We start from the raw sequence: 27879 nt of genomic DNA, 5'->3' as shown, positions 1-27879 counted from the left end.
ATGTCACAGCTGTACTACCGGCGGACTGACAGCTCTTCATACCGGGATCGCATCCCGTTGAGAATTGTGCGGGCTGAGTCGGAGCTGTCACCTTTGGAAAAAGCCTACCTTGGAGCTGTGGAGAAGGGGGACTATGCTAGCGTAAAGCAAGCTCTGGAGGTGTGTGTGCATGCATAATTACATTGAAAATGGATATATTGATTGATCAATGGATGGATGAATGAATGCTGCCATTTGAGAGTCTGAAAATTGGAAGATTGGATGGATATTAAAGACTTCAGCTAATTAGACTGATTCAGAAAAGATTAGTAGATTGCGGGTGACTTGCAGCTATAATTGCCACTCATCTCCAATTACATGTGAGACCCTTGTTTACCACATGCACAGGTGTCAGGCTTATATTACAAGATTTTTCTCTCCCTGACATCACCTTTTTTCATTGCAAAAAAAAACCTGTGGAGCTCAAAAATTGAACAGTAATATCAAATTAATGTTTATCAATTTATTACCATTCATGATTACCTTATATAAATTCAATTCAGTTTTATTTGTATAACACGCCTTTACAACTATGTCATCTCAGGGCATTTTACAAACACATCCATTCAAGCCAATTCATAATAAATAGCCTGGTTAAGGAAAATCAACAGATTAATATGACATTTTGTTTTGAAAATATAAAATTTTAATAGTGCAATAAATCAGGTCTGCTCCAGTTTTAATTTGACTGATCTAAATACTTCTATAATCATTGAAAGGTAATTATATATTTTGGAATATCAGCTGTTGGCAAGATAACGAAAATAAGACAAACAATGACAATTTAAAAAAAAGTATAAAGCCAATTGTAATAATAGAAAGGAATTGTATAAGAACACTACACAGAGATGACCAATGGACAAAAGGCACCACTTTTATTGTCCCTTTAGCCTTCAAAACTTGACTAGTTTTGATTTAATTTTTCAACACCTTCATGCTAAATGTATGGTTTCAAAGAAATAAAACTGTATTTTGCTTTGTCAAATCCAATTTAATAATATGAAGATGCTCTTTTAAATGACTGATTTGTCGCATTACATAGTAGCCCTTGGAACCAACCTTTTTTTTTTTTTTTTTTTTTCCACAGGAAGCAGAAATCTACTTCAAAATTAACATTAACTGCATTGACCCTCTTGGACGCACAGCTCTGCTGATTGCCATTGAGAATGAGAACCTGGAAATCATTGAGCTTCTGCTGAGCTTTAACGTCTACGTTGGCGATGCCCTTCTGCATGCCATACGCAAGGAAGTGGTGGGGGCCGTGGAACTGCTGCTCAATCACAAGAAGCCCAGTGGAGGCATGCAGGTGAGGAGGGGAAATGAAGGAGATTCTATTTAGGGTGATCCAATCATGAAGATAAATCAAAGAAAACAGGAGATACTGTGCTTATGAAGGGAATAATATTTATAATATTCTGCATCGGTTTTCCATATTCTTTTTTTTTTTTTTCAATGTTTTGGGAGTTAAATTTTTTAAATAATTTCTGGAAAGTGTCCATGGCCCCATGTTGTGCCCCATTGTAGTTTTCTTTGTGTGTGTGCGTGAAAATGATAGTATAATAGTTGCCTTTTAATCCAAAAACAGTGTTAGGCTGGAGAAATGCACCCTTCATACAACATGTCATTTTTATCATAAAGTGTATTAAATATTGTTTTCTTTTATGTTTTAAAACTAAAGAATTTCATAGTAATAAAAAAAAAAAAAAACGTCAAATGCCCACAGGATGTTTTTCATCCACCTGTTTGATAAAAAAGCTGTCAGACAGTGAAATAGTCATACTAATTGTACATCCTATAAGCTGTGTGTAGTTGCCTGGAGCTTATTATAACATCCACAATAACTGAATTTGTATTGTTGACATCAGGAACCGCTCACACTGGAAATAGCTGTCTTCATAAGCCGATTTCCGTCTTGAGAAGGGAACAAGTCAGTCAAAAAGACTTGATCAGTGTATTGACTGAGAGAAAGGATTCTACATAATTTAAGCAAAATTATAGCCTTCTCAGCTCTTTCTTTTGGTTTTGTAAAAAGGAAAAATCATAATAAGCGTGAGAATGCAGCCCTTTGTGAGTAAGTCCCCTTTTGTCACAAATGATAGCTGCTTGTTTCGGGCATAATTGCACAAATCAGAAAACTGAAGAAAACTAGTTGCAGTTCTTATATTTTATCTTGTCCCTAACCCGCATCCATGAATCACACTGGAATACAAACACGCATACACATTAATGCTTCCCTTCCTTTCACCTCGTATTTCTTACCAGTGGTAACGCACCATAAACCACAAAGGAACGAATGCATTCTTGTCTTCATCAGTCACCGAAGGGGACAAGTTCCTGCTGCTCCCAATGCGTCCTCTTAGAAGCAATGCATTACGCTTTCACACAATAAAGTGAAATAATCAAAAGCATGAAGAAGGGGAAAGGTTAAGCATATTAGGGAAGGAAATGAAGCACAAGCTCAAGTAATAGTTCAGATTTGTTTAAGAAAATTACATGGAGGGAGCCAAATCACAGAGGAGAGAAACTCCCAGTCTGAACCCCTTGGACACATCAATCAGCAGCCACATTACCTCTTTAACTTAATGTCTTTGTAAGATAGTGCTTCTTTGTGTCACATGAGGAGGCTGTGAAAATAGATCTCTCTAACGCAACCAAATCACCTCTTGAGAGGCTCATAGATTAGATTAAAAAGCTGTCTGGGAAAAATGCATGCTATCTGTTGCCTGCGTCTTTTCTGGGATTTATTAATAGGTTGATTTGATGCTTTGCAGGGATAGTGCATATTTGTCTTTTTAATTTTTTAGATGTCTGATGGATGTGTTTGTAATAGCATTGTTGCTTATTTGCTGCTGAGGGCTGCATTGGTATTAGCATTTTAAACAGGTCCATGTATTATCCTAAGCATTCAGATAAGCATCTGCCAGTGGCACAGACACTGCAGCTCACGTTTTGGTTTTTTTTCCTCTTCTTTTTTTTTTTATCAGGGGATATGTTATGTAAGGATATTCCTCCTACATAAGAAAGCACAAGATGTAAAATAAGCATAGTCATGCATTCTTGACTTCCAGACTTGATCTTATTTTTCACACTGCAACACAGAAACAGAACTATTCAGTGTCCCATTTTCTGGCAGCAGCGTGTTTGTGATGTTGTAGGATGACAAGTGAAAATAGGAAGGAGGCTCAAAATAGCGCACAATGAAAGCAGAAGTAAAAGCTTAGTGAGCTCTTGCAGATGCAAATGCTGTTGTTGTATGTTTAATCAACACTGATTGTGAATGGCTCATTCTATGAGTAATAAATCTACATAACAGTGGGCTGTCATTTTTATTTCTTTTCTGTGCAATTATCATAACTTCACATCTCCCAGTTTGCCCTCCTCCTGGTCCATGCTTGGGCACAGGCCAAGGCTGTTTGATGTAGATTATGTGAAATCCCCTCCCACATGGAGAATGCTGTATATACCGTAGCATATTAGATCTCAATATCCTCTGTGAAATATGACATTTCCCAGATATGGCTCTATGCCATCATGGAAAATGGCTGCTCTAAAGGTAAACCATATTGGTAATTACAGTCCACATGATGGAATGAATTTTGGATGCAATATGGATGAAACATTTTTGAGAAAACGAATTGCCATTATAGCCATTTTTACCTCCCTAAAGGTGGTTATGCTGTTGCCCATGTCTATCGGTCTGTCTGTGTGTTGGTTAACAACTTTACACAAAATCTACTGAGCAGATTTTTGTGATGTTTTTCTTTGTTTTTCTGAGAATGAGTCTTGGTCTGACTTTGACTCTATACAATTTTGGGAGTGATGTGGAAGGACTTGTAAAGACACAGGAACTTGGAACACAGGAAAAGATTCTTCACAATATTGGTGGAATTAAGCTGCCAGTGCTTAAAATGTTGCTGCTCAGCTAGGAACTGGGACAAAGCTTCGTGAACTTGATATCTTTTCTGTTTTCACACATACAAGACAACTTAAAAATCCCATCACAGCATCTCAGCTTGTTGCCTTGTAATAACTTCTTTGAGTTCTTTCATTTGACCTGTAAAATCCATTTGAAATGGAAGAAAGTATAAAGTATAAGGTGCTTAACAGCTCCAAGACAAACAAGACTGAAAACAATAATTCTAAAACTATAATCCTACAGTAATTAGACCTGGTGGATGCTCTTGTAATGCATCTGTACTGGTACCAAAGCCGAGGCACCTTAAAATCAGGATTTTTGACATTGGGTTACTTAATCACTATCTATATAATCCAATTCAATACAATGTTCAGACCCAAAGTCTGTCAGGTCATCTATAGAGTTACAAAGAACTCAATTATGTCTAACTACTATCAAACTAGGTTTCGAAAGAACTTTGGTATTAGTTGCTCCACTAAGAGCATTAAACTTCCAGCCTACAATGAACACCTCACTCAATGAAGACAAACACATTTATTTTGAAATAAAAAAACAAAAAAAAAAAAAATCCATGTGAGAATAAAGAATTGTCCCTGATCTCGGGCTCTTCTTTTTCCCCAAAACAAAAAAAATACCTGAGCTCAGGAAAAATAAAGTGCAACATTGGGGCGCTTAAATTTGTTCCTACCACTCCCTTGGAACAGTGCGATGCTTAGCAACATCCAATATTGCAGCGTTTGCTTCTCACAGGTCAGAGTGGCTCAGTGGAGTTATCTGATGAAGATTGTCATGCAGAAATTCTTCCAACGGAACCAGATGCTCAAGGGAAGTAGGGGAGGGGGGTACCAGCCTGCACACAAGTGTGCAGAGGAGTTAACTAACTTATACGGTTCCCTATTAAACTAATTCAGTAACTCAATAACAGGAAAATCCATATAAAACAAGAGAAATTTAGCAAGAACAAATATTGCTCATGGAATGAAAACAGAATAACAAATACAATATAAGAAAAAAAGAGACCATACCGACGCACAATCTGTGGTCAAATTTGAATCTGCCGCCATATTAACGACAGTCAGGCCTACTTAAACACTAACAATCAGGCAGCCGTCTTGCTAATGACATTACATTCACACAAACTGCACAAATCTATCTTGCTACTAACCAGCAAACATTGCAGGGGTGGATTAAATTTACTACAGTGGCACAATGAACACGACATTAAAAAGAAATGCACAATGGAAGCTAATGCACCAGAGGAGTCTGTGTGATGGTGACAACCTGTCGGACTCGACACAGCTTCACGTGCACACAGCTGTGTGGCTTCTATTCTAACAACACATTAAACGTTTTTCTTTTATTATTACAACATTAAAATTTTTTGTAACTTGCCTACAGTAATGCATCTCAACATACCAAGTTTCCAAAATGTGAAGAGATCGGGAGCAACGTGTTTCTCGTGTTTTGTATTCGCAGCTGCTTTGTTCTAAGATTTAAACATGTTTGAAAAATAAATAGTTGGTAAATCTAACAGGCAAAAAGCCTTCTGCTAGATACTCTAACAAAATATCACACATGCAAAAATTACTAAACTGAAATGGAGACTTTTATTTAATTTGATTATTTGAAATTTGCTGCCAACAACACGTGCACTCAGGAAAAAAATCTTGCAAACTGTTTCGATGTTGGACAGAAAAGAAAAAATGTGTTTTTGCAAAGTTAACCACTTTGTTCAATCCAGTTTGATCAGAATAGCACCAGTTCGTGACAAAGTCATCTCCAAGCACTGTGGTAGTGCATGTGGCCCCAGCTCAGCTGTAGGGAGGAGGGGTGAAGCTGTGGTTCAGTGGGCATTGGCAGGTGAGGCAGACTGGCGCAGCCGCTGCTTTACTGTATATTTAATCATGATCTGTCTTTATCTGCAGTAGTTTACTGACATCCCAGTAGGAGACGCAAAGCTGAGAGGATACAGCCAGGCTGGTTGTCCCGGTCTTCCTCACTTACATCACAATAAAATCCTGTTAAACCAAAACCCTACTGTGCTGTTGCTGCGCTGTGTGAATCCCCAAAGTAGCGACGCTGCTACAGGCTCTCAACACATAAATTCAAACCAGTTTTGTAATCTAAAACCCATTCACTTCAGTCCAATTTATAACAACGACGCATTCATACAAAATTCAGAACTTTCACTTCTTGTTTGGACTCAGATTCATTTATGATACACTGCGGTGAAAAAAGTCTATTTTTTATCTTTTAAAATAATTATCAGTTCTGCATCCCTACAAAAAAAGAATAGAAGAAAGCTTTTAATACAAAGATTAAAAGCAAGCATTCATTAACTATGTGGGTGTTTTAATGCATTTCATATATAACTCACATGCTCAAGAAGGTACCATTAATGCTGAAAGACATTAGTTGACAATGCATTACCATCCAGCTGCCAGCTTTTCCCAGAAAGGCTTTTTTTTTATTATAGCCATACAATACCAAACCATGTTGTGCATACATTATTGAAGGGTGTCTAGTAAAAGAAAACTATAGAAATTTGTCTCCTTAAAGCTTCAAAAAAGTTGATTACAACACTATATGCCAAACATGTTGCAAGCATCGTATTAAAATAAGGTATTTTTCTAACAATAAAGCTCTTTAATGTTCAATGTTGTTGCACTATTTTCTATTAAAGACATGGCAAAAAAAAATAAATTTCCTTTTAATTAACATTTCTCACTTGATTTATGATAGTAGTTAATGTCTTTCAACAGATAGGACTGCTGAAAGAGCACGTTTTAGCTATAAATGACAGGTGAGTAAACTCCTGAATGTATTTCAGTTCTGCTGCAGCCTTTGAGATTCTAATACTAATTCCTCAGTTTCTCCCATTGTATTGTTTCATCCCCGAGAAACTGAGACCTTCAAACTACTCTCCACTCAGTAATATTCACATTGGAAATGCTCTATCTCTGGTACTAAAAATTCTTATTTCCATCTGTCATGAGTCTGCCTCAAGCTGACGTCCTTACCTATCTCACGCTCATCCTCCAACGATTCTCTAACATAAGTTCCTTCCCTGCCGGTGAATCAGATACGGGGCCTTCAATTAAAAGAATAGAAAAGAATCCAGCTTATTCCTCTGCTTCCCACAGCAGTATTCCCACTGGAAGGCATGCAAATACCAGAAGGACTTAGCTGCATAGGGTGATAAGAGGGATAGGTTGGTTTAGTTATTTTCAGAGCTTTATTTCCTTTTAACTGTGTGTAATACTGATTTATTTTGAGCTGTGGCCTGCATCCTTTTCAACTGCATTGACATGGATGGCATATTGTCCATGTCTTTGACCAAAGCCATAATTTCTTACTGGTATTTGAACCGTATTTCTATGGTTGCCAAAAGCTGTATATCCTTGTCTTGATCCTGTTTATTTCATATAACCATATTGCGAGGATCTTTAAAATCCACTTTAAGGAGAGTAAAATACCTTTTCGGCTCTGTGTTCAATAAAACAAATTACTTCTATTATTTGGCAATCTGTTAGCAGTAGATAGGCCGATGGCAAATGTGTTGTTTCTAAAGCTTCAGTCTGTAAATACCCTATGTGTGACTGAAGGTCTTATTTTCTCCTGTCTATTAAAAGGTCCCACCTATCTTATTGGACAAGCAATACTCTGACTTCACCCCTGACATCACTCCCATCATCCTTGCTGCACACACCAACAACTATGAAATTATTAAGCTTCTGGTGCAGAAAGGCGTGTCTATGCCACAGCCACATGAGGTGGGTAACCCATACATCTCTAATTTATGGTACAAACTCGATAACTCTCTGTTGAATCCTTTCTGTGTATTGTTATATAAGAATTAATTTATCATGTAAATTATGCACACGGATTATAAGGTCAATGACTCCCTGGTGTGGGTTTTAATGCCTAAATATCATACCCAGACAGGACAATATTTAGTTGATATAATGGATTGAGTGCTTGCTTAGCGAGACCGGAACATGATCCATGACTAAACACGGGGAAGCCTCATTAAAATGTGTCCATGCTTTGTTTGATGTTGCAGGTGCGCTGCAACTGTGTGGAGTGTGTGTCTAGTTCAGACGTGGACAGCTTGCGGCACTCGCGCTCTCGCCTCAACATCTACAAAGCACTGTCGAGTCCCTCGCTAATTGCACTCTCCAGCGAAGACCCTTTCCTGACCGCATTCAGGCTCAGCTGGGAGCTGCAGGAGCTCAGCAAGGTGAGGACGGGGGATCCAGCTAACAGTCACTGCTGTGAAAAATTAGGTTTCAAAGCACTGATATATGAAGTGGTAATTAATTAATTACAGTATAAAGCCTTTCATAATATTCCGATGTGGAACATGTTCCCTGTGAATTGGTTTGGTTGTAATTAATATGAATTGCATTTTTTAAATGTCGTGATAAAAACTTAGTGCACTTAATGAGTTATCGGAGAAAATGTTATAGAAATATAATAAGAACAGAAATAATCAAGAAATCTGGAGACTGGTTTTCCTTAGTTAATGACATTTAGCAAAACCATTATGAAGCCAGAACTTTCATGGCTCATTGAAGGTAAAAAAAAAAAAAAAAAAATGCTTACATTTAAAAAAAAAAAAAAAAAAGAAAGAGGAAAAAAGAAACCTTTTAAAATTGCTTTTAAAAAATCTCCCCAAGAAAAATTGGGTTTCTAACCTTTGTTAACAGGTTCATTTATTGCTTTTTACTAAAATCACTAGAAAAGGTTATGAAATCACCACTCTATGAAGATGTTCATTTAGTTTTTTCATTAATGTAAATAAATTAATCACACATAAGAAACAACATTACTTTAATAGTTAAACATTTTGGCTTTTATTTACTTAGCCCACTTATTTTTATTATTATGGCTTCTTACATTTGTTTTTTATATTATTCATATCTGTGCTGTTCTTATGCAGAGCTCCTTAATTTTGTTTTGCAATGCACAGTAAAGGCTATGCTCGTACTGATGGTAAAATGTGGCTGAGTCTGAGAAGATATTGGCTTTTTCCAGTCAGCAGTGCATATAACTTAGAGAAGGAGCAAACAAAAGGGGCAGGTTGTAAAAGAGAAACATACAAACAGACCCAGCAAGACATGAAACCAAAATGCCTTGATAGAAAAACAAAAATATATATTTAATTTGTTTTCTTTGTTTCTTCACCTCTCTCCTTTTGTTTAACTTTTTTCATTTTTGTTTCTCCTGTTGGGTTCAGTAATAATAAGTTACAGACGGAGGAAATAAATAGCAATGCAAATAAAATAATAATAAACAGGATCTAAAGTAACAAAAGCATCTGTATTTACAAGACGCTTCCCTTGGTAGAGCAAATCTTAGCACACAGAGCACAATTCTGCAATTCATGTTGCTGAACGGGATGAGAAAGTCACAAAAAGGTTTTTCTTTTTTTTTTTATGGAATTAGATAAAATGTGTCACAATATGTGGCCAACACAGGTGATTTTGTTATTTCATTTATTATTTACTTTTTAAAGTGAGGTTGGCTGAAGAAAGGCAGTCATTGATTATAAATGACTGAATAAAAATGATATTCATTTAGGCATTAATTTTACCTAGAGACAAAGCACAAACCTATGTTTGGTACAGATCTGATCAAACATGTAAACACGACTGCCTGAACAAAATAAATGAATTTCAGCCATCACTGATATGACATGTTGTATCAAATAAAGGACCACAGGAGAAAGCATAACTTCTATAGGAAAACGTAGGTTGACGTTGAATATTCAGACACCATTCTGTTTAGCTGAAGTAGGTTTTTGGGATGATAGTGTTACTGATGAAAAGGGTTTCTAACCTTTTAGTTTTTCAGGAAAAACATGTCAACTTCATTTCATTTCATTGTCAGCAAACAGTCCAGATCTCAAGGTGAAAAATATGGAAATAAAGACTTGAAGTGAAAAAATACAATTCATAAGAAAGCTCTGCTAAGCTTAATTGTCTACAGAGATATGTTGTTCATAAATATTTTGAATGAAAAATATTGTGTTTAATTAATCAGTTCCATGACATAAACTCAAACAATGATAGTAATTCAATACGTATCATGTATTTATTTACAGACAAACATTCAACTCTTAGAATTAACAAAAGAAATTCCTGTTTTGATAGTTTGCTATGTTTATGATTGTTCTTCTTTTCATATCAATGAAAAAAGCTGAACATCCTTCAAGAGTTGCTGTCCATCACTTTTGCCAGGAGTTGTAGAAGTTACGTCATGAGAAAGATGAGCATTTGAAGTCAGCTGCAGTGACTGACATGAGGGGGGAAATGATAGACTTGTCAAAGTTGGCAGGGTTATCTAAAATTAGGAGCACGTTATTAGCTGTTGGATAACAGGCCCAAGGCAAAGAGTTAATGCTTTAAAAGAGATGAGGTAAGCAGCTGCAACTAGACAAGTGGTTTAATTACAGAGATGATATTTTAGATGTATATCCTCTCTGTAATTGATTGTCAATTTTATAAATACGCACTATGTATATATGCACAAAAAGTTCAGCAAGTTATAGTTCCTATACTTTTGCAAATTTAGGAAGTTTTCTAAAAAAAAAAAAGAAAGAAACATTTGTTATAAGACCCCATGTAAGTGACCCCATGGTATAGGCAGATTAAACCACAAGGAATGGTGCATTACACAGTTATAATACACTTTTCTGCACGTTGTTTTGCATTAAAAGTGTGTAATGTACGGCTCCACGTTGTTTGAATGTTATATTAACAAGGTTGAGCGTCATGATCTAAAATATCCAGAAGCCAAGTTTGCATGAGACAAACTATTTCTTCTTTCAATTTCCCAACATAGTGAATCCTAGTTACAAATGTTGATGCTTTTTAGGCAAAACAGTATATTTACCCTGCACCTTACTGGTCTCTTCCAGGTAGAAAATGAGTTCAAATCTGAGTATGAGGAGCTGTCTCAGCAGTGCAAACAGTTTGCGAAGGATCTCCTGGATCAAACAAGGAGCTCCAGGGAGCTGGAGATGATCCTCAACTACAGAGATGACATCAACATATTGGAAGAGGAGGGCAACAATGATCTGGCAAGACTTAAACTAGCGATCAAGTACCACCAAAAAGAGGTAAAAGTACTGCATGTTATTGATTATGGAAATGACAGAACTGGCATTGAAAAGATTTGTGGTTATGCTTTATCCAAATGCAAGACAAACATTGTGTTCATATGTTGCTTGTTTGTACATTATTTGAAAGGTGGATATCCTGTTCATCTTTATAATACATACACACACTTACACACAAACAAAGATCTCACACCCTCTGTCACCTACGGAGCTGTGTGAGTGTGCAATATCACAGTTATAGCCTTTTAAATTGTGCAATAAGAACTCATATCCTTTCTGTTATTTTTTTTTTCATTGTTTTTTTTTTTTTTTTTTTTTTTATGTTCACTCGGTTTGCCTCATGATGCTGTTATGATTTGATGTTGCGTGCCCCAAGCAACATTCACACTTTGTTGTTTCAGTAATAATGCCAAGCCCGAAGTTTCTGCTGCATCAAGCCAAATTCTTCTCACAAGTGTCCCATCCAGCAATAATACTGTTAGATAAGCATCAGGTTTTAGTCGTCAGATGCAGGTTATCACCAAATTTTATCTGTTTTTGTCTTGGCAGCTCCTGTAGATGACAAATAAATGTGGAGAATGGTAGATTCAAACAAAGAGCTGCAGGCTGAGGGCTTGATTCCATATTAAAGTTGTAGCTGTAGAGTAAAATGTTTGCTGTATCAAAAAAACTATGAAAATGCAATTATGTCGGTTTCTCTATGTGAAGTTAGACATAACAGAATAGCTGAAACGTTTTTGCATCAATCTCGGCATACAGTACCTAAGGTAAAACACATTTGCATTATAAAGACCTGTCAGGTTTATTTGCAATAGTACATCTAGTTTTAAACCTGGGGAACAAAGAAACATGAAAATGAAGAGTAGAAAAAATACTCACCCGCCAGACAACCACATCTGTCCTCTACACTGCTTCCAAAAATATCTCCTTAAAGTTTGATTTGTTTTAGGATTGTTTTATTTAGTAATCTTTGATCCAGCTAGCCCATTTAGTGTATAAGTTGCTGCTGCCGTTGTTTGAATAGCAGCTCTTCAAACTCAGTTTTTCATCACTAAATCAGTTTTTGGTTATGGAATGGTGACCTGCAGGGTGTAACTTGCCTCACTCTAGCTGCTGGTATAGCCTCCAGTCCCTTGACCATGAGCTGAATTAAGTGGTTACAGAATATGGATGGATGGATCAGCGTTCTCACCATGATACTATAAACCAAATGAAAAATCAATCTGAAATCAGAATCATAGTTGATTATTTAATCAAAAATGGGGCTCAAGTTTGGAGAATGAACATTAAGTGTGCTAAAGATTTTATAACTGGAAAATATTCATTCATTTTCCGAACCGCTTATTCCAATTCAGGGTCGCGGGGAAGCTGGAGCCTATCCCAGCCGGCTTTGGGCGACAGGCAGGGTACACCCTGGACAGCTCGCCAGTCCATCGCAGGGCCACACAGAGAGACGAACAACCACACTCACGCTCACACTCACTCCTAGGGGCAATTTAGAGTGACCAATTAACCTATCATGCATGTCTTTGGATGGTGGGAGGAAGCCGGAGTACCCGGAGAGAACCCACGCATACACGGGGAGAACATGCAAACTCCACACAGAAAGGCCACTGACCAAACCAGCCAAGGATTGAACCAGCAACCTTCTTGCTGTGAGGCCACAGTGCTAACCACTGCGCCACCGTGCAGCCCGGAAAATATTCACCAAGATATTATTTGGCTGTTTTCCACAATCTACTTTACAATCCGATGACAAAATGCAGTTTTCTATTTACATTGAGTTATATTGATTCACTTTGCACAACTGCATCTGCGAAACAGCTTATAGCATGGCCCTCTTTATTTAAGAGACTAATAACTGACCAGCATCTCCATTAAAGACATTTTCTAAAACTTAAAATGAATTCCAAGACAAGGTACACAAATCCAATTAATTCTAAGCTTGAACTTCAGCATTTGTTGTTGCTGCAGTTTTAACTAGAAAAGCATTTTGACATTGAATCATGTATCACATTTGTAATCTGTTTTATTTTCCCATTAAGAGAATTTTGTCTGTATTAACTATGTAAAACTTTCATCCATTTTTTGCATTTTCGATCCATATAAACAAGTTCATGGGAACCAGTCAACACATGATCCCTAAAAAACCATATTCATTTTTACAGCCCGCTGATTTTGTGCTTTTCTGTTGCAAGATGAAAAAGTCTGTCTCTGTGGGTAGACCAATTAGTATGCAAATAACGTTGTTTAATCCTTGTAAAGTATATCAGTGAATTTTTACCACAAGTTTGAACCTCCTGTATGATAAATACTGTAGAGACATGTCGACATGATTAAGTATTTACCAGTTGATTAGACAGTGAACTCTTAATGTCCCACTTTTTTTCTTTTTTTTTTTTTTTTTTTTTTTACAGTTTTGTTACTTTTACTGCAAATTAATGTAGTAACTGCTTAGTGCTGCTTATGAAGAGAAAAGTAGTTACCATGAATTCCCAAAACTAATGCTTGAACCATAGGATAACTAGGTTTAATGGAGAATGTGGGAAGCACATTCAGAGTTATGAGATGACTCAAGGCAAAGATGACAGTTGACTATATTTCTACTGAATATAAAGATGAAGTAAAAATGATGAAAAACCAAACATTGCTCCCCAGGAGCAACCAATATTTCTTTGAGCTGTCTTTTGCTGGGAGCTCGTCTTGGCTTTCAGAGCAGATGCACCGTTGGAGGAGTCCTGGCACTGCCATTTGTTTTAGTTGTGCATCATCATCACACACATTGCAAGATGAGCAGGTTCAGTTATGACAAAACACCTGGGAATAGTTGAGATGTACAGTTGGACATAATGATGAAATGCCCCCTGTCATCTGACAAATTCTCACTGGGTTTTGCAGAAAATCCTTCATTGCGTACACTGTAAACAAACATCCCTCCTGCTGCCTCTACAACAGTTGTGCCTTGTAGCATCTCCTCTCCCCAGCTGGGTTTTAATTATCCACTGAAATCCCAATATGGCCTTTTTTTTTTGCATCCTACATGCATCATTCTTCAGTTGCACCAAGACGCTGATGGAGAGAACTGTCACACTGTGGGTAACGATCCACCCAGTTAACCTTTCCCAATGATAAATGTTCTAGCTATTATACACATGTAAAGAGTCTAAAATGAGCCCAAAATAAAGTTACTCTACATTGCTTATCTTGTAGGGGCAAGACATTATAACATCTCTCTTTTAAATAACATAGAGACACATTTTTTCTGCAAATACTGATTAGTGAGCACATTGCATCCATCATCTCATTGTTTCTAAATGAGTGGAGGAATGGAGGAATAGTTCAGTCATTCACTGAAACAGTCCGCTGCCTTCTACAAGCCATGAAGTCCAGGAAATCGTTGATAGAATTTAACATGTGAAATGGTGGGTCTATACTCCTGTTTTTGTTTTTTCCAAATAACAAGTTAAGAAGACACTGGTTTTAGTTAGGATTAAAACAAAATCAGCATCAGCAGCTGTTTTTAGACAAAAGGCAGACACCATTTGAAACAATGGCTATCTTTTTTCTATGAAATACCTTTACATTGATTCTGCGCTACTTTGACCCACCTAAAGACTCGGCAAACACTCCCTCACTCTGAAAAACAGTTCCATCTCCTGTTCTGTGGGAGCTGAGGTGGTGGAATGTGTTCATTGGTATTAGTGTTTATTATCAAGACCACATTAAAATGATCAAGACACATTTCATGAGGTTGTGCTGATTGGGAACAGACACGAAAGAAGAAGCCATTAAATTTTTTTGCGTGGATTGGGATCTATGTTGTGACAATTGCAAACACAGCATTGGCCTTGGTGGGTAATGTGCTGTCTAACTGCTCATATTGAAAATGGCAACCTAACTAGATTTACAAAGCATCTTAAGTTGCATCAACCACTTACAAAATGCTCTGAACTAAAAGCTACATTCACTTATACATACAAACTCAAACACATACATGTTTTTTCTGTCCCACGCTACTTAACACATAAGAGCAAATTAAAGGTCAAGTATATTGCCCAAGGACAATTTTAGCAAATACACTGGAACAGCTGGGCATGAAACCCCCTGCATTTTTCATAAAGTGGCACCACTTCATTATCTTTTCTTTTTTTTTTCTTTTTTTCTCTTGTATAAGGAAAACTTGATGTGCTTCAGTCACCTTATCTTGACGCAGCACAAGAGATTTAGACTGCAAGTAGAATAATAAATTAAACAAATGATAAACTGGCCCTGAAGCAACATTGCCTGTGTGATGCAATTTCCTTGTGAGAGATTATCTCTATGGCAGTCAGGAGTTTGAGTCCTATGATATGAGAGAAGGGTCTCCGGGGTGTGACATATAACCAGAAATGGCTGACCATTACACCCAGTGCCATCCCTTATTTTCTCACAACAATGCCACACGGGCATATGGTTACCACACCAAATGCAATTTCAATTATAAGAACAGTTTATAAGAACAGATGGGTGGTTACCTACTGGTCCGCAGCTACATGAACAACAGAAAAACATTGTACAGCACATCCTGGCTTGGCTTAAAAAATAAAACCAAGAAAAATAAAGTCTTAAAAAGCAAGCACAAGAGATTAAACTCAAGCCAGGACATTTTGTACTCAGCAGGTTGTCCTTCAGCAATTGTTCACCATTTGGGATGTGATACTGGAAGTGAGGAACAACACTCTAATAAAGTTGAGAAACTCTGGACAAAATGACAACACAAAAGCAGCCTGAAAACACCAACACTGGACATGACTAGAATGTAAAATTCACGTGTTACATATGCCCAGACTATAACTCTTGTTGTGATGAATGGAGGGGCAAATATACCTGAAATCCGAAGTGCAGCCCCCTTGTCTCGCATAGTATGTCACCATGGTAACTTGCTCAGAATTCAGCTGAACTTACTCTGTGAAATGGTAAACTCTGAGTTTCCTTTAACTCTGCATGAAATAGCTCTTAGATTTTAGCTTTGGGACAGAGATACTCGCAGAAACCTGTTTACACATTGCAGAGCCAAGCCAGGTGTGGGTCTGTCACAGAATGAAGAGTGAAGTGGAACAGATATTGCCTAACCTATGAAGCATTAAAGGTTTGGTGGACATTTATTTGGACTTTAAAGGCTTGTTTGATTTCGTGTTGACCATCATTTTGACCTGAATGGGCACCTGAATTAGTGGAGACTACATGTCCACGTTGCACTGAGTCAAAAGAAGCTTCTGTTTCATCTTTAACATAATGAAGGGACAGTTCTCTGTTTAACCCTCTTTTGTGTGTAGTTGTGCACTTTCTTTTTTACATTTTCTGTTTATCCTCACATCTCTGTGTATTCTGGTTTCCTGGTGCTACGCTCCCAGGCTTTAGGAAGGCAGCTCATAATGACATAAAAAGAAATCCCATAGACCATTTTCAAAACAGCTATGCTGACAGACCGGGCTCTGTGTGCTTCATTGCAGCAGGAGGCCAAATTAGATATGCTTATTATCATTAACATATGCACATTGCAGTGCTAATTGTCTCTTCCAACTTCTCTTTGGGTTTTTGTGATAGACTGTTCTAATTTTCCCCAATAAATTTGCAAAAGAAAAGAAGGATGGGCACCAGATATAGGGACTCATGTCAGATTTAAGTTACTTAAAGCTACATTCACATCCGCATTTTTGACTCGATCCCTAGTCCATTTGCTCGGAAAGTCCGCTTCATTTGGGGGAATGTCAATATGCCAAATGAATTCAGATTCGGATTAAATAAGTGGACTAGGTCTGCCCACAAACGCAAACGAATTAAACTTGGTCCAGAGTCATAAGACTTGACTTGAATGGACCTCCAAAAAGGGACTTGTGAGCTTCTCAGATGAGCACAGTAAGCACTCTAAAGATATACAGTATAAGTGGAAAGACGATGTCTCTTTAATATTTGAAACTGTCAGAGATGCCAAAGGGAAGCCATCAATTTTACATGGAGTAGTTTCAGGTTGCCCTCTTGTGATATCTTATAAAAACTGCAATTTACTATTTCAGCATGTTTAAAATGCCTCCAGTAAATTAAATCAAATTGCAAAAACTGTGTTGTTTGTTGAGTCACCTAAACAACAACACTCAATTGCTTCAACATTTTTAAAACAATAAATATCCATCTTCACAAGTCAGTTTCTAATTATGGGAAACAATATTTACTTCATCATAAACATTTTGAAAAAAAAAGAAAAATAAGATATGAGTGATTATAATAATTCAAATTAATTGAATGGCTGCTCTGGCAGATTTTTAAAAAATGTAAATTTGGTTCCTTAATTTTTCCCTAACAATCACCACCCATTGGCTCTGTGAAATTAAAATAACTACAGCACTCAGAATGGAAGAACAGAGTATAACAAGATGGCAAAGGATTTCCAGGAAGCTGTTTCCTCTTCTTGTTATATAATGAAGAAATGGAAGTTAACAAGAAGACTAAGAGAGAACAAAGTGGTGGTACATTGTTCAACTGTGTAACAACATTTGCACAAACATGATCTTCATGTAAAAATAATACATAAATAAGTTATCCTTATAAATTTGCTGGTAACGACTCTCAAGCTATTGCAGTTAGAAATAAAGTTCTGGAAAAAATTAAATACATAAGCATAATTGTCTGTCATGTAACATTTTCCATTTATATCTCTAAATTAACTTGACTTTTTTTTTTTAAGCACAACAGTATTTCAGTATTGTTTTGAGCTGGTGTAGCCAGTGGCACAAGGAATGACTCACTAGGGCAGGGGTGTCAAACTCCAGTCCTGGAGGGTCGGTATCTGGCAGGTTTTTGTTGTTTCTCTCTACCAACACAGCTGATTCAAATCAAATGGATCCAGCAGCTTCTCATCAACCTATTTATGAATTTTGGTCCTGTGTGTTGGTCCTGAGGATGGAGACAACAAAAACCTGCAGGATACTGGCCCTCGAGGACTGGAGTTTGACACCTGGTCACAAGGGGAACTAATAAATTGAAGTAATTTTTGCAAATTCAAGGCTGAAATCTGGGTTCATATTAGTGACAAATATAAATATGTATGCCTGGGCAATGGTGCCCTTCCTTCACTCTGCGGTTAGACCCCTAAGCCTCTTATTGGCAGCTGTTTAGAACAATGATCACTGAAAACCAGAGTTGATGAATGTAGTTGTATGACCACATGCAAGTTAGTAAATGCTGAACAACGGTCACCTTTAAAATGATTCAACAGAAAAGAAATAAGTTAAGGGATGTTGCCAGCTATTGATGAAACTATTTTATATAAGCACTGACAGACCTTTGAAAAAGAGCGTAAAGCTGCAGATGCATTGCTGTTTGTTGTATTTTATTATTATTTTAAAATGTGGAAGACATCACAATACTGAGTGACAAAAGAAAGCAAAGGAATTTAATAGAGCATGTCTAACTGTGCAGGACCACACATCCAATAGGTGGCATACATAGATAAATGAATGGCTAAATTTATTATCATTAATACTACTACGGGTAATGCAAATGATGGTACTACAAATACTCAGAGCCCAGACCGAGCCATGGCATTACCTGGGTTGCAACAACAACAACAATAATAATATCAAGTTAATAATATCAAGTAATTATCAGTACTACCCAAAGTGCATTTTAAGCATGTGTCTGTAAACCCATTTTGAATATTTCCCTTTGGCTGATATGAGCTCCGTGGATACTTTTCTGCTGTATAATCTACATTTGTATTGCTGGTCACAGAGAAAATATTGTTGCAGATTTTATTCCAGAAGTCAGAGTTGGGGGAGAAGGTGAGATTGTATATCCATTAGCTTTGGAAGTACCGTTGCTGTGTCTGAATTAGATAAAAGCTACTCATAGTAACTGTGGCATATATGTACACAGCTCCAGCACAGACTCAACTCTATCTAATTTTCATAAACTTCAAGAAACTAGAAAGAAATCAGATAGGTTCTGAGTATTTACATACGACGGGACTTGTCTGTACAATAAGGCCAAACTTTTCCTTTACAACCTTTTCTTCCTTGTAGTTCACCTTGCTTTGACTATTCTAATGATGTGACATTTTAATTTCATGCTGTCTTATATTCTCTTAGCTTTTCATGGCAATCTTAATTGCGGTCTTACCTCTGCGTAGCATTGATGATACTGAGTTTCATTAAAAAGTGACACAGTGTGATCATCATTACGTAGGTGTATGTAGAAATCTGGAAATTCATGTTCATCCTAGAGAGGTTAAAGCATGTTTGTAGGCTTTGTGGGTGGATTCTGATTAACTTTTAGCATATGGTAATAGTAGCTGAAGACTGTATTCTAATGTGGGATAGCTCTTTAGTCATATGTGCAAGAAAAGAGGAAAATAGGGACTTTACATCCATCCATAGTTCTGCTCTTAGCATCAGATTGTGTGATGTCAGCGTGCTGTGAAATTGGGGGAAAAAAACTTTAGCAGACCTTTCATGCCGGTAGAGCTGCAGGGGAACATGTCTTCATTGAGCTAGAAAGCATCCTCAGCACTCTCACAAAGATAAGCACTCTCCTGGCACTTAAAGACGTTTGACAGTCGAAGGTGTTTCATGGAAAGACACTTCCAGCTGGACTTGATTTGTGTGAAACAGTCACCCACGGCACATTTGGCACTTTACTGCAGCAAGTTTTTTTAAATGATTGTGACAGGCAAAAGGAGGGTGCCATCACATTGATGTTTGCCTTGTTTGGATTTTTTTCTCCTATGGGAGATGGAAAAGAGTGAAATGTTTACAGCGGAAATGGAAAGTAACTGTATAATGATTCAGCGAGTCAGAAAAGGGGTTCAAAACTGCTCTTCTGATTAGCTTTTGAAGAGTTATTGCCTAATTATTTCTCTTGCATAACAGCGAATGCATTTCCTAATTAGCTTGTTAATTGGCTAATGTCCACACTCATTGCCATCACTGTCAGTATTTAATTAAGACATCAAGTAACCCAATAACCTCTTCTATGCTGTCAGAAATTGTTAATAACTGAAAGATTTAAGCTGAAAATGAAGTGCTTTGTTTATTAATTCATCATTTTCTTGTAACTTCAAAATATCCAACATCTATCGAAGCAGATATGAAATACCTAATTATATTCTTCTTTAAATAAACATAGCAGCCCTGTGCAAAGCTGCTGCAATGTTTGCATTAGTCACTTTTTTCTCAGTTACTGTGATTCATTACAAGAGTTTGCACCCATGAGATTAAATTTTGCCTTTTTTTTATTTATTAATCATAAACTTCATGTTCAAAGTAGAGGGAAAGAAAATCAGCGGGGGCCCCCTACATTTTTTTTTGCTTCATATTAATCTAAAATATTGTCATTGGAGATCCTTATTAGAGTGTACTTACTTCTCTTTTCAATGAAATGTATTCCCTCCTTGGTTCCCTCTCATGTCCTCTTATGTTTTGTGGCATTGCTGTGGTGGAAATATGGAAATTTGAGCCATTCTGCATCAAACCCAGAAATGGATGGGGATCTGTGGTTCCCATGGAAACAAAGCTGCAGAGTTGGTGAATTGGCCCCCACCAGTGTCCATCAACAGTTTGACTCTGATGTAAAGACTTAGCATATTTCCCAATATTACATGCACATTTCTGCAATTAATTTTACTTTAATTAGAACATATCCCAGAGGTTTTTACAAGAATTATGGATTTTTTTTTATTCCATAGAAAGCTCAAGCTATATTTGGGCATCTCAAGACAAAATCGTTGTATTTCTTGACAACTGGCCGCCCTTTCTGTTGAAGGACAATTTTTTTCTTCATCAAGGATGCCAATATCTGATTCATTCTAACATGTTAACGTGTGTAAATGAAAATCCTTCAATTTTGACACCACGCATCCCACTGCTTTGTTTGTGCGCCTGTAGCTGGAGCTTACTGCAGGTGCTAATTCTGGCACATAGTCACCAGAGCGTCATGGTCTGGAAAACCAAAAAACAGCCTTAGGCTGAGAATTCTCTCTCAATGCAAGCTTAAAGGCTGCAGCCATACCTAGGATTAATGTTCCCCACTGCTTTTATTACATGTTATATATGGAAAACATCATTTTCCCCTCTTTTCTCTGTTTAAGTTTGTAGCCCAGCCAAACTGTCAGCAGCTTTTGGCATCCAGATGGTATGATGAGTTCCCCGGATGGAGGCGGCGCCATTGGGCAGGAAAATTCATCACTTGCGTCTTCATAGGCCTTCTCTACCCGGTGTTTGCACTCTGTTACCTCATTGCTCCAAAGAGTCGCTATGGCCTGTTCATCCGCAAGCCCTTCATCAAGTTTATTTGCCACACAGCATCCTACCTAACCTTTCTGTTCCTGCTGCTCCTCGCCTCCCAGCACATCGTCACCACAGAACAGGACAGGCAGGGCCCTGCACCAACCACTGTGGAGTGGATGATACTGCCATGGGTGCTGGGTGAGTATTATGTTTTGGGATGGTTCAGTCACTTTGTCTCCCTGGCCATGAATGTAAGTCTTGTCGGTGGTACACCTCAAGCCAAACAGTGACGAGACAAAGTGGGATCCAATATTTTCCAAACTTTAAAAGAAATTATCCTTCATTAAAATGAAGGCATATTCTTTTGAAGTACCTTATGCTAATGATGTTTTTAAATGAAATATTGAGAATAAAATACTGCAAAGGGAGATCCCACATCCCATGATTTCCGCCTATGACCAGGGGAAATTAATGAGCACAAAAAGGAGAGAAATCTTTACAGATTTTTTGAAGATGAGCTGGATCAAAGTGCTTAATGAACTGATCAGATTTGTACAAACTGTGGTTTCCTATTATCCCCTGGGCAGCTCGTGCAACTGAATGTTGCGCCTGTTGATTAGATGTTACCTTTCATTTTCTAGATGTTATTTCATAAAAACATATACCTTTGGTTGTGTCTTTAGAGAAGGCTCCTATAGTATTAAGGCTCAATCACTATTATCCCAGCTGAGATGCCTCAGCAATGTCTGGATCAGTGGATTTAATGTAGATTTATGTTTGTATTTCTTTAATATCTCCTTACACATTATTTTTTAGGTTTCCAAATTTGGTTAGAAGAGACATTTTGCAATGTCATCATGTATTCTCATACGCAGTAATTTGCAAATTGGTTAATAGTTAAATCCATTAAAAAAAGCAAGAGAGTCATCCTCAGATTCAATTTGTGTCACATTTATCCTAACTACATACTATATACCAGTGGAATGGCTGTTTGTTCCAGTGCAGCTTCTAATCTGTTTTACTTTTATTCCATTGACCATTACTAGCTTTTATTTGATTTTGTCTGTTAGATTGTGTCTGTATATATATATATATATATATATATATATATATATATATATATATATATATATATATATATATATATATATATATATATATATATATATATATATATATATATATATATATATATATATATATATATATATTGGGTTAAGTTTATCTATTTTAATCTCAATTTTATAAGTGAATGCAGTACAATTTTTTTTTTCTATTCCACCTCACACAACTGCATAGTTAATTTGTTAAATGTTTCTTAATACTATGAAAATATAAACAGGTATGATTCCTTATCCAAGCTAAAACTGCTCCAAATGTTGCCTTTGTAAGGAAATGCTGTCTATGCAAACAACAGACATTAATCATGAGAGAAATGTATCTTCCAACTGGAAACTGCTATTGTAAATCACAACAGTCAGAAAATCAATAGAAATCATGTTGTGATTTTTTATGTTTGTGCAAGGATTTATCTGGGCAGAGATCAAGCAGATGTGGGATGGTGGTTTCCAAGACTACGTCCATGACTGGTGGAATCTGATGGACTTTGTCATGAACTCTCTGTACCTGGCCACTATCTCCCTAAAGATTGTAGCCTACACCAAGGTAACAATTTGCTTCTGCGGGGGAATTGTGAAGGGATAGTTGTAGCATGACCTCACTGTATTCTCAATGCATCTACCATCCTTTTCCCCCCTATTCAGTACAGTGGCAGTAAACCCAGGAACCAATGGGAAATGTGGCACCCTACCCTAGTAGCTGAGGCAGTGTTTGCCATTGCCAATATATTCAGTTCCCTTCGCCTCATATCACTTTTCACCGCCAACTCTCATTTGGGGCCACTGCAGATCTCTCTGGGGCGAATGCTGCTGGACATCCTGAAGTTCCTCTTCATTTACTGTCTGGTACACACACACACACACATTTTTGCTCACAGACGGGAACCTTACAATAGATATGCAAAGGTATAGCAGTTTCAATTCTGTACATGTTGTTCTCCTTCAGGTTCTCCTTGCTTTTGCTAATGGGCTGAACCAGCTGTACTTTTACTATGAGACAAAGGCTTCGGATGAGAAAGGAAAATGCAAAGGAATCCGCTGTGTTGAGCAGAATAACGCTTTCTCCACGTAAGTTTTGGCTTGTTTGCACGTGTATTGTAAATATGGAGTCTAGCTAAATAAAATAAAGCTTTATTTGTAAAGCGCTTTGCATGCAAAGCAGCAGCACTTAAGACAGTAGTTTCTTGCATCTAAAAAAAACACAAAAAAAATCACACACCCAAGTTTAACACAAAACAAGTTACAGCACAGACGTACACTATATTGTATCTCTTACATACAAACTAAACAACGAACCCTATTTGAAAGTCCAGATTACATCTGTCCTACAGTCATTAAAAGCCGTGTCTATACCACGGTTTGTCTTAAAACCTGATAGGCATTTTTCTAAGATATTGTTTCTATTTAAAACTCCATTTAACTAAAATTTTTATCATTTTCCTTTAAAAAAAAATTGCATAAAGATTGGTAATTATCAAGAATCCTGTGATTAAATGACTCTTTTTCAAGAGGGGCCTCGCCACAGCTGTTCTATCTTTAGAGAGTTATTTATGATATTTAAATATCATAAATAACATAACATAAATAACTTTTAAAAATGTTCATAAAACATTTTTAAAAGTAATGTGGGAATTGGGTCTAACAGGCTGGTTGTTGGGTTTAGCTGGGACAAAACTCAACCAGATATCATTGCATCAAACAGGTCAAAACTCTCCTGTGTTTCTTTTGGTAAAAGGAACAGTTCAGACACGTTAAAATCTACATCTCGTTGAAATAAAAAGGTTGAATCTAATAGTTTGAATTTTATTTCTGGAGTGGTCTGCAAAGTCCTCACTTGCAGCATCTGATGAAGACTTCAAATCAGCATTTATTAAAAAAAAATATGGTGTGAAAAGGAATTTGAGATTGTTCTTATTGTCAATAATGAGAGTTGAGAAGGGATGATGTAAATGTGAGTGTGAAAGGATACGAGCAGTGTGGTTGTGTACATTTCTGCTGATATCTTAGCAGCATTTTACAAATACAAGGGTAAGAATGCAGGGCAATGACATGCAGTGGTTGGAACTTCTGTAACAACACAAATATATCTCTCACAGGTTATTTGAGACTTTACAGTCTCTATTCTGGTCAATCTTTGGACTGATCAGCCTCTATGTGACCAACGTGGATGCAGACCACCAGTTCACTGAGTTTGTTGGTGCCACCATGTTTGGCACATACAATATCATTTCGCTGGTGGTGCTGCTCAACATGCTCATAGCCATGATGAACAACTCCTATCAACACATTGCTGTAAGCACATATCAGTGTCTCTACATACATAAACAGATGATACAACACACACAGCCACATGCTGCTAAAATCTAGCTAATCTGTTTTCAGGATCATGCAGACATTGAGTGGAAGTTTGCCAGGACAAAGCTGTGGATGAGTTACTTTGAAGAAGGAGCCACTCTACCTGCTCCTTTCAACATTATTCCCAGTCCCAAATCATTCTGGTACCTTATGTGCTGGATAAAGAGACAAGTGTGTAAGAGGACACGATCCAAGTGCCATGAAACGATTGGAACTCTTGGCGTAAGTTGGTTTAATAACCGAACTAGGTACCAGATGTGTTCTACTTACTTTCCCTTGCTGTCCGTCTGTCCATGTCACTTATGTCTGACCAGTCACAGATCCAATGTACTATTAGTATCCAGTAGCAGAAGATACTCCTGTTACATCAGCAACGATCCAGTAAAATGGTTGTTCCACAAGTGTTTTATCCATAAAACCCAGTTTTAGCTGAAAGTTACAGGATTTTTACTTTTAAATATTACATTAAAGATAAAAAAAAGAAGGGTCTTTGGTTTGATTAAAGGATAAATATCAGAAATGATACCGTAGGTTTATAAGACATTGTATCACTGTGACAAACAAAGACTAAGTAATATATACATTTATCAATAATTTGCAATAACCATAAAGTGTACCAATTCATCAGGTATCAACTGTCAAAAAAGTTAATGAATGAACTGATAACTAACAAGTAATTTAAATAATTGTTCATGAAAAATAAATCCATCTGCTCATCAAATCTAATACGTTTCTTGCTCATATGTGAAATTTAATTAGATATCAACATATGCAGTTGCATCTTTGTTCTATTGTTAAACCTTCACTGATAATGGCTCCACTCCACTGAGTTTCAGAAACATCAGTGTTTAAATAGAACGGTAAACAAATGAGCTTTCTTCTCTCATCTGCTCTTTCACTCATTTAATCTGAATTTATCTGATGTCTGCAGAGGCGAGCAGCAGAAAATCTGAGGATAAACCATCAATATCAGGTAAGTGATTTTTCCTAAAGCAAACTGGAAATTATCACAGCACTCTGTGGTTGTGTGAGTGTGCCCTCATAAAAAAAAGATTTTGCTTTTCAATTGTATGTTTACACATTTATTCGAAAGATTTTGCAGCGTCTTGCGCAATGGGTTTAACAACCTTCACTCAGCGGGCACACATCATTCTTCTCTGTTAAGGGTTTCTGTTTTTCCACATTCACAGAGGGGGTTGTCATAGTATTTGTGTGGAGATGTAGCTTTAAATATGCTTTCTTTTACACATATACAGTATCTGTGTCATCTTGTTTTTGTCTGATTAGCTGTGAGGTTGATACTTTCATCTGACTGAAAGTATATATATATGTATTCTTTTCTTTTACCTTGTGTAGGAGGTTTTAAGGAACCTTGTAAAACGCTATGTGGCTGCTATGATCAGAGATGCCAAGACAGAGGAAGGCCTGACTGAAGAGAACTTCAAGGTGGGTTTAGGTCCCAGAAGACAATGAATAAGTTCCTTAAAACTTTTATAGTCTGTATTTCTGTAACAGTGGATCAAAACTATGCAGTGCCAATAGTGACAAATCCACTTTAAATAATCACAGTATACAGTTTAAAAGGTCATTTATTGCATTTTTTTGCCTTTTGGTTTCTGACCCACATCTGTGTCGTATTGATTTACTCTCACAGTTCTCATCTGTATCCGTTTCATCCAGTGTTTTTCATAAGACTTGACCAAACTACAGACAAAGTTTTGATCTTGTTCTAAAGGAATTGTGTGTGTGTGTGTGGGCTGGTTTCTGTGCGTGTATTTGAAGTCCAAGTATTGATCAGTTACATATGAGCGTTCTGTGGTTGCATGCAGTTAAACATTGATCAGAGAAAAAAAACACAATCTGAAATCAGCAACGTCTTTTCACTCGATTGGCCGCTGAAAATTAGACTTTTATTCATTTTTATTTCCTTTGTATTTCAGCTAAATAGAGAATAGAAAAGTGTTGGCACAGTCCCCCCCCCCCCTTTTTTTTTTTTTTTTTGCAATATCATATAATTGGCAGCAGATAGAAAATCTTGATGTCAAATATTTAGAATTGATTGACATCAAGATTTTTTTGTTCATATTGGCCATAGTATGACTGAATAATGACCTTGGTGATCTTATGAGTTGAAGGCAGCTGTCATATTTGATTCACATCACATATAGGAGCAGTCACTTGCTGCACGGTTGCACCGTCTCATATTTGAAAAATGAGGGATCACCACAGTATTTTTTATCCCCCTTTTTTTATTGACTGAGCTTGAATTGAATCAGAGTTTTCTACAGATACCAATGTCTGGATCTAATATTTAAGTGAAAATGCATTAATTACCTTTTTTTATGAGAGCCAAATATTATTTTGTTTTCTCAGGAGCTGAAGCAAGATATCTCCAGTTTCCGCTACGAGGTTATGGGTATGATGAAGACAGGAAAGCCTGCTCTGCAGGGTGCAATGGCGAGCAGCAGCTCAGTGGAATCCACACTTGCCTACCCTAACTCTTCACTCAAGATTTCTCCCTGCCCTTCGAGCAGCCAGGCAAAAAGCAAGCTGAACCGATTCAAGATGACCACATCCATCTTAAAGCAAAGCTGCTCTTCATCTTCTACCAGGCCCCCTGACGTCTTCAGTGGTCTACCTAATGGACTCTTGCCCTTGGCCTCGGATGAGAGTTGCAGTGAAATTTCTAGCCACCTGAGAAACCATTCCAAAGACAATGGTGACACTGGCTTGCTCCAGAAACACCACTGGAGCAGCAAAGAAGTGACATCTGGAGCAGAGAAAATTTCAAGGGAGATATACTCTTTGTCAGAAGAAGCAGGAGAGTCCATGGACTCAGATTCAGAGGAGCAGCACAAAGAGCTTGTGGCTGGAGCCAAAGCTGAGACAGAACAAGCAGGGCTGGAAGAGAAAGAGGAGTCTCCAGAAAGCATGGAGAAGTCAAACAACAGCTCTATACAGGATGGAGAAAAACAAACTGAGGAGGGAGATACAGATCCCGCCCGCACTGACTCAGAGGGGGAAGGATGTTTGTCAGTTCAGCCAGAGAAGATGCATGAAATGTGA

The 27879-nt window shown here is 37.3% G+C and overlaps 1 protein-coding gene across 1 annotated transcript; it reads left to right on the top strand.

Annotated features, from left to right (window-relative positions):
* Nucleotides 1-27879, top strand: LOC306761261 (short transient receptor potential channel 4-like; the record flags this gene model as incomplete). The annotated part of the gene is made up of 14 exons (XM_079247384.1): nucleotides 1-159; nucleotides 1127-1345; nucleotides 7588-7728; nucleotides 8019-8195; nucleotides 10878-11078; nucleotides 21202-21538; nucleotides 22866-23005; nucleotides 23104-23304; nucleotides 23405-23526; nucleotides 24555-24750; nucleotides 24841-25035; nucleotides 25745-25786; nucleotides 26170-26259; nucleotides 27187-27879. 14 exons carry the CDS (start codon nucleotides 1-3, stop codon nucleotides 27877-27879), a joined length of 2913 nt encoding a protein of 970 aa, XP_079103510.1.

This window comes from Telmatherina bonti (genome assembly GCF_933228915.1).
Source record: "Telmatherina bonti genome assembly, chromosome: 10".
Taxonomy (NCBI): Eukaryota; Metazoa; Chordata; class Actinopteri; order Atheriniformes; family Telmatherinidae; genus Telmatherina; species Telmatherina bonti.
Note: the sequence above shows the minus strand (reverse complement) of the source record. Positions and strands in the feature narration are given on the sequence as shown.